Here is a 17,421-nt window from a genome sequence, read left to right as displayed (position 1 = left end):
CCCACCTCAGTTTAGACATCTGTAAAACGGGTACGAAATAACTACTGGCATTTGTACTCCTATCATCTAGCACAGAGGCTGACACAAGATGGCACACAAAAAAAATCGTAGTTACTATCGTTATTTCTGTGAAAGTTCACAGGCGCCAGTACAATGAGTATTCTGTCAAGCTGGGGTGGAGCTGGCACTCGCGGTCTCCTAAGCAGGAAACAACGAATGGTGAGCCGAAGTGCACTGTCCAGGCCGCTGGGTAGCTCGGTCACGGTCAGAGCTCCTGCCAACCACAGCGGACCTCGCCCCGCCCACGTCCCCGCAAGCTCCGCCCCCCCTCCCCCCCTCCCGGTCGCGCGCGTCCCCGTCATCGCCGCGCGCGCGCGCCCCGCCCCTGCTGCTGACGTGCAAGGCGGAGGGGGCCGGGCGGGCTTCGTAACACCGTGTGCTTCCGCGGCTGTGGGGTCGCTTGGGGCCTCGTGGCGGGGCTGCTCCGCAGGCTTCGCGCGTTCCTTTGCCTTCCCGTGTCCTCTCACGTCGTCCGGCGGGGCCGCTCTGTAGCCAGAGACCGGAGGAAGGGTGAGTGTTGCCGGCTGCGGGATGGACCGGGCGGGCGGGCGCGCGCGCCCCGCTCTCCCGGGCTTTGTCTGGGCGGGGGTGGCTCAGGCACGTGCGCGCCCCTCCCCCACGGCGGGCCGCGCGGAGCGGGACCCAGAGCGGGGGCGGGGGAGCTGGCGACTGAGGAGAGAGCGCAGTCCGGGCGAGGTTGGGTTCTGGGTGAGTGAGAGTCGCGAGCCTCGGAGTCGGGAAGCGGGAATGCCGGGGTGTGTGTGTAGGGGGGTGAGGAGTGGAGGGAGGGATGTTTGAGGGCATGGGACTCCCCGCAGCCATAGTGGCCGAGCGGTCGTGATGTCAGCGTGGTAGCCTGCGGATAGTGTTGGAGACGGGAATGGCTCTGGCTCCAACAAGTTGTGCACTGTCCCTCCAACCTGTCTCCGTCCCTGCTAATGTCCCCCCTTCCCCATCCCCCGTGGAGGGGCAGGGTTGAGGTAGGTGAGGGTCCGCCAGGGATGGGCGGGGCCCGCGGCAGGGCTGAGAGGCCGCGCGCGGGCGGGGTGGGGTGCGAGCCTGGGAAAGTGGGGGCTTAGCAGAAGGGCTGGCGCGGTGGGTCGTGGCCGCATTGCACACTTTGCAGGAGACCATACGGCTCGGAACAGCGCTCTACGTTACGCACATATTTATCTTAAATAGAGCAGGGGAGGGGAATGCTACCAGTAAACCTGCAGTCCGGACACATCGCTCTCCGACTTTTGATAATGCTAGTATTTTCATCTAAGCGTATTTCTAAACAGCAATAAAGTTGACCCACATTTTCCATTCTGTTTTCTAACATATGAAAAACACCATGCAATATCACATATTCACCAATATCATTCCCCTTTCTTAGTATCAAGTATTCATCCTAGAAAAGATGTACTTTTGTTTTTTCTCTTTGGTGATGGTATTGGGGTTTGCACCTGCTAGGCAGGCACTCTACCACTTGAGCCATGCCTCCAGCCCCATCCTAGAAAAAATTTAAAATACAGGCAAGGCAAAAACAGGAAAAAGTTTAAATGTCTAGTAACAATATCATCAAATATACACACACACACATATATTTGTGTGTGTGTGTATATATATATATATTATATATATAAAATATATATTATATATATATATATATATATATATATACATGTATAGCGCGTGTAGATTCAAAGATGGGGGCAGACGATGGATGCCTGGATTAGGAGTTTCACGTTTTACGGGAAGCCTTTGAGGGTTTTGAGAAGGGGAGTAGGATAATCTTACTGCTTTGTGGAGGAAGAAGTTAAAAATGGAGCTGGGAAATAAGTTAGGATGCTGTTTCTGGTACCTTGGACCAGGCCTATGGCAGTGGAGATGGGAAAGAGTAACAGATGAAAAAATATTTTGGAGATAGTGTTAACAAGACTTGGAAATGGATTGGTGAAGGAAAGGAGAAATCATTGTGTATTTATTTTTGCAGTTTTATAACTACTTTCATTCAGCAGTTCTCATCCACATTGACTATAGAATGAATTGAATGTGGTAACAAGGACGTATAGATCACCAAAGCGTTGATGTTTGGTGGATCTTTATCCTCATTGTATGGTTACTGTATGGGACATTCCAGATTCCTTTGGCCTAGACAGCTTTGTTGAGCCTGGCATCTATGCGCACAGTCCTCATTTCTTTCATGACAAATTTCTGGATCTGTTTGAGTGCCCAAGGGTCATGCTTCTTAAAGCCCACCCTATGGATCAGTTTGTGAATGTTGATGGCATATTCTCCAGTCATCACTTTCTTTGATGGCAGAAAGGCCCTTTTTGCCACCTTTCTTTTCGGGAGTCATTCTGCCTGACCCAAGTTGGAAAAGCAAATCATTGCTTTTTAAATTTGTGTTTTGAGCAACTGAGATGGTGGTGCCATTTACAGAGATGTAAAACGTAAAAGAGAAGTTTAAGGTAGGGAAAATCATGAGTTCTCTTTTGGATGATTTAAATTTTTGTATGGTGAGAAAGTTGGATGTGCCGGACTGGACAGATTATATTCAAAGGTATGGGCCTATGTGAGGTCACTTAGGGGGAAAATGTAGAGAGAGAAGGGCTTCAGGACTCATACTTCCAGATATAATAGAGGAAAAAGATTGAGCAAAAGGCTGGGAAGAAACAGGAGGCTAGTATTTGAGGCCAAGAGAGGAAAGTTTTTGGAAGACAAGAATTGGTCCTCTTTTTTTTTTTTTTGTAAGACTCGGGTTTGAACGCAAGGCTTCATGCTTGTAAAGCAGGTGCTCTACCACTTGAGCCACATCTCCACTTCATTTTGCTCGTTATTTGGGAGATGAGGTCTCACAAACTGTTTCCCTAGGCTGGCCTCAAACCACAATCTTCCTGATCTCAGCCTACCAAATAGCTAGAATTACAGGTGAGAGTCATTGGAGCCCAGCATGAATTTGTCATCTTACCAGTGCATCTGAAGTGTTTAGTAGGGTTGCTGATTGGACTTTGCAACATAGAGGGTTACTGGTTTTAGTTATTAGGTCTATTGCTCATAGTTCCAAAAGTGGGAGGTGGAAAACAGATTAGATAGCTGAATGGGAAAACCAAAAATTGTATGTTCTCCCTCATATGAGGACTTGGGTCACATGACAAGGGGAGAGCACATATGGGAGGTATGGGAATAGGTAGAAAACCCAAAACATGAAAGCGTTTGATGTCCCCATTCCAGAGGAACTAATACAGAAGCCTTAAAGCAACAGAGGTCAACATGAGAAGGGGATCAGGAACCAGTGTAAAGATCAGTTCTAGGTGAATCAACTTGGGTTGTAACAAGTTGTACATGGAAGCAATGCTAGGAATCTCTTTGTATAGCTACCCTTAACTCAACTAGCAAAAATGCTTTGTCTTTCTTATTATGCTTATGTATTCTCTTTAACAAAATTAGAGATATGGGCAGAACAGGTTCTGCCTGGAAGTGAGGTAGGGTGGGGGCGGGGGGGCGGGGGGAGAAATGACCCAAACAATGTATGCACATGTGAATAAATGAATAATAAAAAAAAAATAGCTGAATGGGATACAAGGAAGTGAAGATAATGAGTGTGAATTAGGAAAAAGTGCCCTTTGAGATACCTTATTTCCATCTGTTCCAAAATATATGTGATAGCTGAAAAATGGTCTCTTTTTTTTTGTGGTGGTCCTGGGGATTGAACATAGGGCCTCATGCATGCTTAGATACTCAGCTACTGAGCTACATCCCCAGCCTCTAGAGTCTTTTTTTTTTTCTTTTTTGCTGTACTGAGCCACTCCACCAGCCTTTTTTATGTTGGGCTGGCTTTGGCCATCGATCTCCCTCATCTCTTCCTCCTGAGTAGCTAGGATTACAGGCTTGAGCCATCGCCGCCCTCTCATTTTTTGATTAGTTGTATGTTTCAACTTTTTTCACATTTATTGGCCACATGTGAATTTCTGTTCATGTTCTGTCCATTTTTTTAATTGTCAAAAATTTTTCAGGTATTAAAAATACATAGTTAGACAGGTAGCATGCAGAAGTTTCCCCCATAAGTTTTTTATACAGTTTTAACTGGTTTCATATTCATTGAATATACTGTACTTTTCTATGTGGTATTTTTTTTTTAATAAAATACATAGGAAGAAGAGACCTAACATTTAAATTGTAGATCTGTGAGTGCAGCCCACATACGGGATGTCTCACCCCATTTGTGACAGTATTTTCTCAGGATAGATTCTCCTCTTGTCTCATTCAGCCATAAATTTTACTTTGAATGTTTGTGTCTTTAAATTGTTTGATAAGCCTGTGTGTAATCCTGCACTTCTTTTAGTCTGTTTTCTATCTTGCTGTAGCTCCGTGGTAGAGCCTTGCTTACCATATGCAAGGCTCTTGGTTAGATCCCCAGCACTGCCAAAAGGAAAAAAAAAGAGAAAGGAAGTTTTTGAAGGCTGGAGTTCACCTCATGGATGAGTTGGAATTTAATTTGATTTTTGGAAGATGAGGAGTCTTGGTAAGCTGAGAAGGTCAAGGTAAAATCTGAACCCACTGGAAGGTGATTGTGAGACGTTCAGGAACGTGAACTTTGGTGACTGCATGGTGACTGCAGCGTTAGAAGAACTAGTTCACCGAGGCAGGGGTTCTTTCTGCTTACAGGAAGAAAGCTGTGGAGGAGGAAGGGTTACTTGATGGTAAAGGCAGGTGAGAGAGAAAAGGTGATTTTTATTCATAGTTGTGGATACATTGGGGATTGTTTTGTGCTTTGTTTTTAATATTTTGTCAATGGGTGTAATTCTTTTATTTTTGGCAATACCAGGGTTTGTATGCTTGCTAGACTTGAGCTTCTTCACCAGCCAAATGGGCATATTTTTTAAGTTAAGATATAAGTCATGTAACTTTATACAGTTAATTCAGGGGTTTTGAGTGTATTTTAAAAGTTGCACAACCATCACTATGATCTAATTCCATGACATTTCTATCTCTCCAAAAGAAGTCCCCTATCAGTTAGTCCTATTGCTCCCCTCATCCTCTGGTAACCAGTATCTATCTGTGGATTTGCCTGTTTCTAGACATTTCATATAAATAGAACTATATAATACATGGCTTCTTTCACTTAGCACAGCGTTTTCAGGGTTCATCCATGTTTATAATGTGTTTTATTTCTTGTTCTTCTAGGGTTGCTTGTTTTTGTTGTTTTGTGCTGGGGATCAAACTCAGGGCCTTGTATATATACCACTGAGCTACATCTCAGTCTAAGTATTTCTTGTTGTTGCTTAATAACACTCCATTGTGAGAGTATACCAGATTTTGTTTATCTGTTCATGAGTAGATGGACATTTGGGGTTTTTTTGTTCCCCACTTTTTGGCTATTACAAAGAATGCTGATATATTCACTGTGTTAACTTTCTGTCACCGTGACATTATACCTGAAATAAACCACTTAAAATAAGGAAAGACTTATTTTGACTCAGTGGTTTCAGAAGTTTCGTGGTGACTTGGTTTTGTTGCTTTTGGGCATGTGGCAAAGCATCACATCATAGCAGAAGTGCCTGGCAGAGGAAAGCTGTTCACTTCATAGCACCAGGAAGCAAAAACAGAGGACAGGGTTAGGGTTCGTTCCGATGGCCCCTTCAAGGGCACACCCCCATAAAGGTTCCACCTCCTCCCAATAGTGCAGTCAGCTGGGGACCAAAAGCCTTCCACATGTGAACCTTTGGGGGACATTTAAAATCCAAATCATAGCATTCACATGCAAGTTTTTACATGCAAACTTGTTTTCATTCATTTTTCTTAGATATGTATCTTCAGGAGTGGAATTCCTAGACTATATGGAAATTCTGTGTTTAACTTTTTGAAGAACTACCAAACATTTCCACAACAATGGCACCATTTTATTTTCTCACCAACAACGTATAAGTGTTCCCATTTTGTACTCTTTGCACATCTTTGGGCAGACCATATTTAATGATGTTGTGTACATGGTTGGTTGTTTTTGAGATTGGGTCTTAACTCTGTAGTTCAGTCTTGTCTTGAATTCATGTTCCTCCTGCCTCAGCCTCCTGAGTGGTGGAGCGTGTGTGCCACCACGCTCACCTGACTGTGTGGTTTTTAAACTGCTTTATTGAGGTATAATCGGCATATTAGAAATTGTAATACATAGAATGTACAGTTTGATAAGTTCTGACATATTTATACATCTGTGAAAGCATCACCACAGTCAAAAGAATAAACATAGCCATCACTCCCAAAATTTCCTCATGCCCCTTTGAAAACACTCTCCTGTTCCTGCCCAGCCCCCCCAATCCTCCAACAGGTCAGCTTTCTGTCATTCTAGACTACTTTGCCCTTTTTTTTGGTGGGTCTGGAGTTTGAACTCAGGGTTTTACACTTACAAAGTAGGTGCTCTACTGCTTCTACTTTGTGTTTTTAATAAATGGAATCCTGTTGTGTGTGTATGTGTTGCAGTGCTGGGGATTGAATCCAAAACCTTCCACATGTGAGAAAAGTGCTCTACCACTGAGCTATATCCCCAGCCCTTTTTTTAAAGCCATGTGGGCATGATGGTTTACGTCTTTAATCCCAGCTACTTGGGAGGTAGAGTTAAGATTGGGAGGATCACAGTTCAATACCAGCTCTGGAAAAGTTAAGACATTCCCCCCTCCACCTGCCCCATCTCAACAACCAAGCCAGGCATGGTCCCAGCTACTCAGAATGCTGTCAGAGGCTGCCCCAAGCAAAAACACAAAACCTTATCTGAAAAATAACTAAAGATAACTAAAACAAAGAGAACCTGTGGGTGTGGCTCAAGTAATAGAGCTGCAAACCATGGTAGCTCAAAAAAAAAAAAAGGAAAACAAAAAAAGCTTGTTTCTTTTATTTAGTATCATTTTGAGATTAATTCATGCTATTTTCATTTTCATGTGTCAGTAATTTATTCCTTTTTATTGATGCACAGTGTTTAGTTTCATGTATTTAATTTGTTTACCTATTAATGGACATTTGGATTGTTTCCAGTTTTGAGGGTTTTTTTGGAGGGTGCTGTGGAATTGAACCCAGAGCTTCATGCAGCACCAGTCAAGCTCTACCACTGAGCTACATCCCCAACCACAAACTATCAGCATCTCCTCTTGCTGCTTTTTTTTTTTTTTTTAAATGAGACTGGATCTCACTATGTTGTTCAGGCTAGTCTTGAACTCTGAGTCAAGTGATCCTCCCACCTCAGCCTCCCACGAGTGTTTCCAGTTTCTGACTGTTATAAAGAAAGGTACTGTGAACATTTGTGTACAGATTTTTGTATGGACATATACTTTTATTTCTTTTGGGTAAATAAATATCTAGCAGTGGAATGGCTGCATCATAAGAGAGGTGTATTTAACTTTTTAAGAAACTGCCAACTTGGAGTCTTTACTCCCATTTCCTGCATTGAGAACAGGAAATGCTTCTCTCTCTTTTCTCCCCACTGTTCCTCTCCTAATAAACTTTACTGTCTCTCTCTCTCTCTCTGTATGTTTCATTAGAAAATTCAAACTTGGTAGTCAGGAATAAAATGGAAAAGGAAATCTGTTTAGAGGCAATATTATTATTTTGATCTTTCCTTCCAAAAAAAGCCTGTGTGAGCATATACTAAACATTTCTTTTTTCTCTCTTCATGCTCCCCTAGTTTTACTGAAGGAATCAAAATATATGCACTGTTTTGCATCTTTGTAGTTTTTACTTTACAGTTTATTTTAGAGGTATTTCTATATATTGGCATATTCTTTTCAATGGCTGCTGCATTTATGTCTTAGAGTAGTATAGTCAGTTTTGCTATAAGAAACCACAAATTTATTCCTAAGCAATTGGGAACTATCTGAGCATTTGCTTATGCATGATTTATCTGCAAGAAATAATTGAATGCAGGTAAGTACACCCTGTTGAATATACAGGCCACATAGGCATACACCTCCAACATCTTCATTGCTGTCAGCTTACTGCTGTGTTAGTGAGTCACATTCATGCACATCAACCTTCTGTTGATTTCAGGGAACCTTCCTTCCACTACTTCACACTAACACACAAGCTGTAACCTTTCAGGGACCACTTGCACAAACAAGCTTGAGGTCCTTTTCAAGGTAAGGTGGCATGTTTATTATAATGTTTACATACTTTTGACCATCTAACGTGTGTAAAACTGCTACCATTTTTGTTAGGCTCTAATCGGAATGCACATGTCACATTATAGCAAAACTGATTTGTCCCATAATATGAATATCATAATTTCTTTATTTTAAAATTTTTTTAGTTTTATTTTTAAATTATTATTTAATTTTTTTGGTGGCACTGGGGTTTGAACTCGGGGCCTTGCACTTGCTAGGCAGGCACTTTATTACTGAGCCACGCCCCAGCCCTAGTTTTATTTTTTAAAATGGTGAAATATGTCATATATACTAAAGAGCACATGTACTAAGTATGTTTTAAGTGATAATAAAGCAGCAAACGCCTATTTTTAAGTACCCCCATAGTTTAAGAAATGGAATTATGAATTCATTTGAATCTCCCCCTATATTCCTTTACTGATCATTTTATACTCTTGAATATCTGAAGTATTTCACAGTAAATTAATTTAAGTTCTTGTCTTGCCAGGGTGTGTGTGTGTGTGTGTGTGTGTGTGTGTGTGTGTGTGTGTGTACACGTTTTGATACTACACTGCTTGGTAAATAGTTTATGGTAACAGTCGTTGTGATTGTCGTTTAATAGTGATGAAATCTTTATCATACTAATTTAGTTTTTCGATGCTTGGAATTGAACGCAGCATTTTGTGTGCTAGGCAAGTGTTCTACAGAGCTAGAACACTTCTTTTTTGAGACAGCCTTCTTTTTTGAAACAGGGTCTCACTATGTAGCCCACGCTGGCCTCAAACTGGTAATCCTTCTGCCACCTCCTCCCAAGTGCTGAAATTTACACACTTACTCCACCATGCCTAGACATACTAATATATTTTTGTTCTCCATTATTTTACCTGTGTTATTAATATTGCTATGTCTGCTATCTTTTTTCTGATGTGTCTGTACATGATAATAGCACATCCCTTTATCTTACTTATTTTTTGTGAGTTGGGAGTTTGAACTCAAGGCTTCCTGCTTTCAAAGCAGGTGCTCTACTGCTTGAGCCACACCTCTGGTCCATCTGCTTTGGTTATTCTGGAGATGGGATCTCATGAACTATTTGCCCTGGCTGGTCTCAAACCATGATCCTCCCAATCTCAGTCTCCCAAGTAGCAAAGATTACCAGCTTGAGCCACCGGAGCCTGGCTATGTTTATTATCTTATACATTAGGCTGAGATGTAGCCATGTCAACAGATAGATTTGCAAGTGTTAGGAAAAGAATGATGAAAGCTAGAGTAAGCTAATAGTTCTCTGTGGGTATTTATATTTTGGCACATAATTAAAATTTATTCAGCAAACAATTTATTGAGCAGTGCCAGGAACTTTGGAGGGGGGTGCAGGGGGAGTTATGTTGGATAAGGTGGTAAGGGAAGGCCTCTGATAGGGTAGATGTTTAAGTTGGGACTTGATAAAGCTAATCTAGGGAAAAATATTTCCTGCAGAAAGTATTGTAAACTCGAAGCTCTAAGGGAAAATGAAAGTGTAATTGTGGAACAGAAAAAGAATCAACACGACTGGATCTTAAGGTCAAGGATTGAGAGGGAGGCAAGGTTCAGTTTCTGTAAGATTTTGCAGATCATGCTAAGGAATGTGAATTTAAATGTGATGGGAAGCCATTAGCAGGTTTCAAGGAGGTGGTGACATTGTTAGAAAAATAGTTTCATAGTCCTTTTTTCTTTTTTGTTGATATGGAATTTGAACTCCGGGCCTCCTCACACTTGCTATAGGCAGGTGCTTTACCAGTTGAGTCATGCTGCCCTCCCTTTTTTTGTTTTATTTTTCAGGTAGAGTCTCGAGTTTTTTCATAGGGTTGGCCTAACACTGTGATCTCCTACCTGTGGCCTCCCACATAGTTGGAACCATAGGCATGCATCACCATGACCAGCTTATTGACTGAGATGGGGCTTCACTAACTTTTTACCTGGGCTGGCCTCAAACTGCAGTCTTCCCTGTTTTACTGTGAAATACACAGATTTTAAGTGTATGGTTGGATGAATTTTCATGTTTGGATTATATCCATGTAACTTATATTCTTACTAAGATGTAAAACATTGTTACCCAAAAAGATCCTTCTCCAGTATCCTCAGCTACAATTCTCAATGCACTGACTATAGAGTTGTTTACGTCTTCTAGGACTTTATATAAATAGAATCATTCAGTGTTTTTGTTGTTGTTTTGGTGAGACTGAGATTTGAATTTAGGGCTTCAAACTTGCAAAGCAGGCTCACTGCTTGAGCCATGTCTCCAGTCCATTTTGCTCTGGTTATTTTGGAGATAGAATATTCGCTCAGACTGGCCTCGAACCATCATCCTCCTGATTTCAGCCTCCCAAGTAGCTGGATTACAGGTGTACCCACCTTCAGTGTATACTCTTGTTTCTGATTTCTTTTGCTTACAATAATGACTTTGCAATACATCCCTCTTGTTGCTTGGATCAGGAATTCATTGGGTATACCACAATTTTCCATCCTACTGTTGTGGGATTTTGTAGGCATTTTTTAAATTGTCTCTGGCTGATAAGAGGGGATTGGATTATAGAGTCTCTTGCTCCGATATTTAATAAAGAAATATTGGTTGTCTTGCTTACAAGGGGGAAACCACTTTGAAGTGAAGACTATAGAAAGGACAGGGCCAAAGAACTATGAAATAACTGCCAGCATCTCAGGAATATCTCCGCCTGTAAGGAAGCAGATGGAAGATGGGTGTGTTGCCCCCATTCTCCCAACCAGATGGGAAAGTTCAGTGGTTCTTAGAGTTACATGCCTTGAGGACCATAGAATTATTGACAAGTGTCTCATGTAGGGTGTGGCAGATCTTTTCAGGTGCCTTATCTATAAGATTCCACTCTTTCTCCCTTAAGAATTGGCCACATCTTGTGTGGTGTGATGTTGCAAAATGTGGAATGGTAGGGTTCTGTCTAGACCATGTTCTGGAGTTCTAGATCTATCTGGCATGAGAACTAAGGCATTTTAATAAGAATTTCCAGTTTTTAATTATATAATTTTTAACTTATTTTTGTCTTAGGGTTTTATTTCAAAATACAGAACATTAAAAGGTTTTCTTATGGTTTCAGTCTTTAACTTCTGTCAGAAACTCAGGTTTGGGGATATAGTTCAAGTGCTAGAAGCTTCCCTAATAAGCACAAAGGCTCTGAGTTCAAGCCCAGGATTACTTCCCCCCCCAAAAAAAAAAACAACCCTCAAACTTGCTGTGTCATTTGAATTGATAGGATGAGCTTATCAAGTGGTGGCATTTACTTCGCAAGATTTTTTTTTCCATGTGTTAAGTTATGGAAAGAAAACATTTGTTTTCTGTGTTTAAATTAATAATATTTGCTTTGTATAATAAGACTATTGTGATGAGGTAAAAAAATTTTAAGTTGGAGGAATGGATGTAGTAGTATTTTAGCTCCAGAATTTTGTTTCTGTATTTGGTTTTGATCTGATTTTATCAAGAAAATTCATTCTCATAAATTGTTGCGCTAACATTTTTTAAAAATAGTTCACATTATCATATTGGTACTCTTCTTTCATTTCAACTGATTCAAAATCTAAAGAGAATTAGTATGACATTTTGTTTGTATGACATATTTAACAACTGGTCACACTTGCTTTTCATAAATCTAAAAATCAGGCAAGAAGAATCCAAAATGTAATATAATCATGGGTTATTTGTTACACATTTTGTTCACCCTTACGTCATGAGGAGGTCATGCTTCAGCAGATGTGCTTAGCCTTAATCAGAAATCACTTCAGTGTGGCATAGTCAGTATATAGTCTGTAGTTCAGTATTTACTGTTCTTGCTACATACAAGCGGATCATAATTATTTAAAAATGCCCAGTACAGAGCTAAATCTTCCCTAAGCAGGTTTATCAGAAACTTAAATATGCCCAAAGGTGATGGGGAAAGCTTTATTCCAAGGACTGCACAGAAAATGAATTATTTGGCAGCACAAGTTAAATTTTAACTGGCAGTTTCTTCATTTCCCTCACCAGAGTCTTCACTTTTCACTTTTCTTTCCTTCTAGTGTTCCCAGTTTTAGAGGTAAAGTCTAGAGTTTTGTTTTATCCCTGCAATGAGGATAAAACAAAATACCATTTTTTTTCAAGGATTCCCCCCATCTTTCTAAGTGAGAAGTTATTTTTGAGATTACTTGGGAGTTGGGAGGAGACCATGCACACTGAGACTCATGGGTGAGTGAAGGTGATGGCTCACCTTGGACTCATCTTTACAGATATTCCCATATGACTCTTGGCAAACTCTTGGAGACAGGAGGCCACTGAGGAAATGGTATGATGCAGGAACAAGTCTGAAGGTCTGCTGGGATATGTTGACCTCTGATTTGAGGTTTATCTGTGAGCAGAGGGTGTTTTTTTTGTTTTGTTTTGTTTTTTAACTTCTCTCTACATCAAGGAAGGAGAAATGAGGCTTACTGATTTTTAAGAATGTGTTCTTAACCGGGTGCTGGTGGATCAAGGCCTGTAAATCCTAGCTAGGCCTGGGCAAAAGTTCATGAGACTCCCATCTAAACCACTAGGTATAGTAGTGTGTGCCCGTCATCCCAAGCTACACAGGGAACTGATATTGGGAGGGAGGTTCACAGTTCAGGCCAATCTGGGCAAAAAGTGAGATCCCCTCTCCAAAATAACCAGAGCATAAAGGGCTGGTGAGCATGGCTCAAGCATCTGCCTAATAAGTGTGAATCCATGAGCTCAAACCCCAATACCGTAAATAATAAATTTTAAAAATGTGTTTTTTATATAACTACCCAAGCTTTTCTCAAGTTGTCTAAAACTAATTGCAAACCAAAGAAGAAACAAGACCTTACTCTTTGCTTTTATTAACTTTAAGAAGATAGTGATTAGATTCTAGGCCTCTCCAGCAATATTTATGTTCAAAATTATGACAGGTAATTCATGATTATGAATAGTTAATGGCTTGATTTAGTTAATGGCTTGATTTAGGATACTTACAAATGCTGTAGGTTTTTAGAATTTTGCGGGGGGGGGGGGAGGTGTGGCACTGGGGTTTGAACTCAGGGCTTCATGCTTGCTAGGCAGGCACTTTTAATGCTTGAGCCACTCCACCAGCCCAGGGTTTTTAGAATTTTTAAAAGCTTAGTTAGATTACACAATACAACAATTATAGGGAAAATGTTCTCTTGATCCAGGCTTTATGTAGCTGTCTTTATATAATGAGTTTCCCACTGGAATCAAGTGAACTAATCTGTGAGATGAACTAACTCAATTCTTTCTTTTATTTATTTAATTCCTTCCCTAATTGAGGGGGGCGGGTGGAAGCTAAAAGCAGAGTGACTTTTATTGTCACCTTTGATTAAATACCAACCAAAATTTTTTTTTCGTGGTATTGGGGTTTGAACTCAGGGCTTCACACTTGCTAGGAAGGCACTCTTACCACTTGAACCACTCCATCAACCCTTTTTTGTGTTTGGTATTTTCAGGATAGGGTCTTGCTATTTGCCCGGGCTGCTCTCTGATCAGTGCCACCCAAATAGCTAGGATTATAAGAGTGAGCCACTGGCACCTGGCAAATGCAAAATAAATATTTTTAAGTTAACATTTTATTTTCATTAATTTTAAAACTCTTTTTGCTCTGTTGTTTAGGTTTGTTTGTTTTTTCTTACTAGGTAGCCCAAGCTGGTCTACAACTGATCCTCTTGCCTCTGCCTCCTGAGTGCTGGGATTACAGAGCTGCACCACCACACCCAGCTTCATTTAAGACATTTTATTACATCAATAAATATGTAGTGTGTTTTTCTGCCTTTGGCTAGGTAAATAATCTCCATTAGTGGTAGAGATGTTTGGCAATCAGGGAGCACTTCTCATCTTGTGTCATGGATCAGCTCTGCAGGGAGTAACTTACCTCAGCACCCTGGACCTGTTTTCTAATCTTATCAGTGAGTTGACATGATGCTGCCCAGTAAGGGAGCCTTCGAAATGCAGCTAGTTCAAATTAAGATATACTGTACATGTGCAATACGCACCAGATTTTAAAGACAGTAAAAAACATAATAACGTAAAATCGCATTGCTGGTTTGTTTCCATTGATTACATTGTTGGGGTGATAGTATTTTGGATTTATTGGTTAGATAATTTATTAAAATTAATTTCATCCATTTCTTTGTTTTTAATGTGACTGTTAGAAAACTTAAAATTCTCTGTGTGTGTCCTATTACATTTTTGTTGAATAGCATTTCCTAAACTGATTAATGAAACATTTATGTATTCAGTAAAAGAGAGTTTGGAAAGGGAGCACTGTTGAAGAGAACACCACAGTAATTCCTATCCACTGGTGATTATTAAGTACATGAAATATGAAAAATTGCAGTGTGGAAAAAAGGAACTGAATTTTAAACTTTATTTAATTTTAATCAATTTAACTTTAATATAAATAGCTACATAAGGCTAGTAGCTAATGTATTGGGGCAGTGTGGATCTAGAGGATTTGGGGGATTATTTTATTTAAAGACTTGTATAAGCAGGACTTGCTTATATTGCAGACTTGTCAAGTAGTATAAGTGTACAGTTTGTTTATTATAAGTAGTAGTGAAAGATCAATAATAATATATCATTTATAGCAGGCACTGTATATATAACAGACAGGATTTGTATGATAAATTACTTAATGAGCCTTTAACTATATCACTCATGTTTTGAAATAGACTTAATGTGATGTGAATTCCAGGACACTGTGTGGGCTTGATGTGTGTTTTCCTTTTTTTAATGTGAGCCCTTCTGTGAAAACTAGGCTCCTTTTGCAAAGTCTGAACAATGTGCAATCTTGTTAAAGGATTTTCTCTTGAAAGGGAAACCTGTGCTTTTTAACAGATGACAATGATAATGAAATTTTTTTGAAAACTTTTAAAGTTATCCTTTGGGCTCTAAAAGGGGTGGGATATATGCATATACAAGTTGAGCATTCCTAACCTGAAAATTCTAAAGATCTCCAAAATTTGAAACATTTTTTGGAATCAAGCATTTTGGATAAGGGATACTCAGCCTCTATACACCTAGATTTATAAGTACCATTGTTAGGTAACATTTATTTCCTTTGTATGGACACACATACATTTATAAGTGCTAGTGTTGTGTAGTGTACATTAGTAAATAAATTTACTAATTTATTTATTACTGCTTTACAGTGAAGAACTGTCACCATGTCTGGAATCAAGCGAACAATCAAAGAAACTGACCCTGATTACGAGGATGTATCTGTGGCCCTTCCAAACAAGCGCCATAAAGCAATTGAGAATTCAGGTAGAAATTGACACATCTTAAGAAATTATTTCTTTTTTGTTGGTCTGGGGTTTGAGCTCAAGGCTTCATGCTTGCTAGGCAGGTGTTCTACCATTTGAGCCCCTCTACCAGCCCAAGAAATTATTTCTTTGTTGACATTTGACTCCGTTGTTAAGACCTTCTGGAAATGAAATGAAATGAATTTCTATTGTTGTGTATAATTCAAAGGGGTTTGTGAGAAGGATTAGCCAAGTACCCTGTAATGCATCATGTGCAGAAGTTCTGGCAGGAGCATGAGCAAGTAGACTGTGGCAAGGATGAAACAGACTAAGTTTTAGCTATTGTTGTATGTATTACTTATAATCATAAGGTCTTAGGATGTATATACTATAGTGTGGTATAACCACGTAAGATCTTTTTTTTTTTCATTCGTAAGGGGGTATATAGATGAAGGCTTTTTAGTTTTAATAGATAATATTTTAATGTATATAGAAACAAGAGTGTGCTTACTGCTTATTAGACTTGTTTTATGGCTACTAGTTAAAAATATTTGTGTTAATTAAATGTTTTACATGTGTGTTAGCCTGATTTCCATCAGTGTGACAAAATACCTGAAATCAATAAAGGGAAAGTTTTATTGTGGCTTATGGTTTCAATCCAGAGTTGTCTGGCTCCATTACATTGGACCTGAGGTGGGACAGAATATCATGGTGGCGTCTCATGTGACAGAGGAGGCTGCTCACTTTTTGGCAGCAAGGAATGAAAGAGAGAGAGAGATAGACGGGGTCTAGGGACAAAATAAACTTTTCAGAGGCACACTCCCAGCGGTCACCCAGTGACCTACTTCCTCCAAGTAGACCCTGCCTCCTAGAGTTTCCACTGCCACTTCCCAGTGGTATTACCAGCTGGGGGCCAAACTTTTATGTTTGTTTTGTTTTGTTTCGTTTTTGTTAGTATTGGGGGTTGAACTCAGGGCTCAGGGACTTCTGCTTGCTAGGCAGTCAGTGAAACAATTTGCCTCATTACCCCACCCTGGGACAAAGTAGCACATGGTGGTGTGGCGGGGAGCACATTTAAGATCCAAACCAAATTTATTGGACAGTAAATTTAATGCCTGTAAATTGTTATGTGTATTTAAGAACATTCTTTTATATAACCACAGTACAATTATCAAAAGCAGGAAAATGTAACATTGTTACATTATATAATCTGTGGTCCTTATTCAAGTTTTTATCAGTTGTCCCAGTTGTATTTTAGAACTGTTTATCCCTCTTCAGGGTTCAATTAGGGCACACTGGGGGATTTTAGTTGTCCTATCTCTTTAGTCTCTTAAGTCTCAACTGTTTTTTGGTCTTATTTGACTTTAATGTTTGAAAGGTACAGACCAGTTATTTTTGTAGAATGTCCTTCAGTTTGGTTTTACGAAATTTGGCATTTTTTGTAGGAATGTAGTAGTCGTCTTAGTGCATCATATCAAAAAGCACATGAAATCAGTTTGGTCCAATATTGGTGACTTTAATTTTCCATCTTTCGGTTAAGGTGATGTCCGCTAGGTTCTCTACTTCACAGTTCCTGTTTCTTGGATTTCTTTTGCTGCTTGCTGACTTAAATCAAGACAGCCACTGAATTGGTCTTGGGTGTATTCTGTGTTCTTTATGTAGCTCGAGACGCAGCTGTACAGAAGATTGAGACTATTATCAAAGAACAGTTTGCTCTTGAAATGAAGAATAAGGAACATGAAATTGAAGTCATTGACCAGGTATAATGGTATTAAGTTGGAAAAAAAAAGCCACCAAATCTATGGGGAAACGGTCTATATATGATGAATTTAAAAAAAAAAAAGTCTGTTGAGAGTTATAGTTTGCTGTTGCTGTTCTTTGGTTTGGGGAAAAAAACACTTTTTTTCTTTTTTTATGAGACAGGATCTCTCTGTGTAGTCCAGGGTGGCTCAAACTCCTAATC

General features: G+C 39.9%; 1 protein-coding gene across 6 annotated transcripts in view; it reads left to right on the top strand.

Annotated features, from left to right (window-relative positions):
• Window positions 1–390: 390 nt before the first annotated feature.
• Yeats2 (YEATS domain containing 2) overlaps window positions 391–17,421 on the top strand; it is an 87,788-nt gene continuing 70,757 nt past the window's right edge. For 3 of the 6 annotated variants that reach the window (XM_020175816.2, XM_074073649.1, XM_074073645.1), the window contains exons 1-3: window positions 391–570; window positions 15,366–15,480; window positions 17,121–17,218. In XM_020175816.2, the coding sequence (XP_020031405.2) occupies window positions 15,381–15,480; window positions 17,121–17,218 (198 nt within the window). In that variant the 5' untranslated portion in view covers window positions 391–570; window positions 15,366–15,380. Of the gene's footprint in view, window positions 571–670; window positions 769–885; window positions 1,041–13,752; window positions 14,121–15,365; window positions 15,481–17,120; window positions 17,219–17,421 lie in introns of those variants that run through there. The other 3 variants (XM_074073646.1, XM_074073648.1, XM_074073647.1) reach the window with 3 other exon arrangements.

The sequence above is a fragment of the Castor canadensis genome, chromosome 5 (assembly GCF_047511655.1).
Source record: "Castor canadensis chromosome 5, mCasCan1.hap1v2, whole genome shotgun sequence".
NCBI classification, from domain to species: Eukaryota; Metazoa; Chordata; class Mammalia; order Rodentia; family Castoridae; genus Castor; species Castor canadensis.
This window is presented reverse-complemented; position numbering and strand designations above follow the sequence as displayed.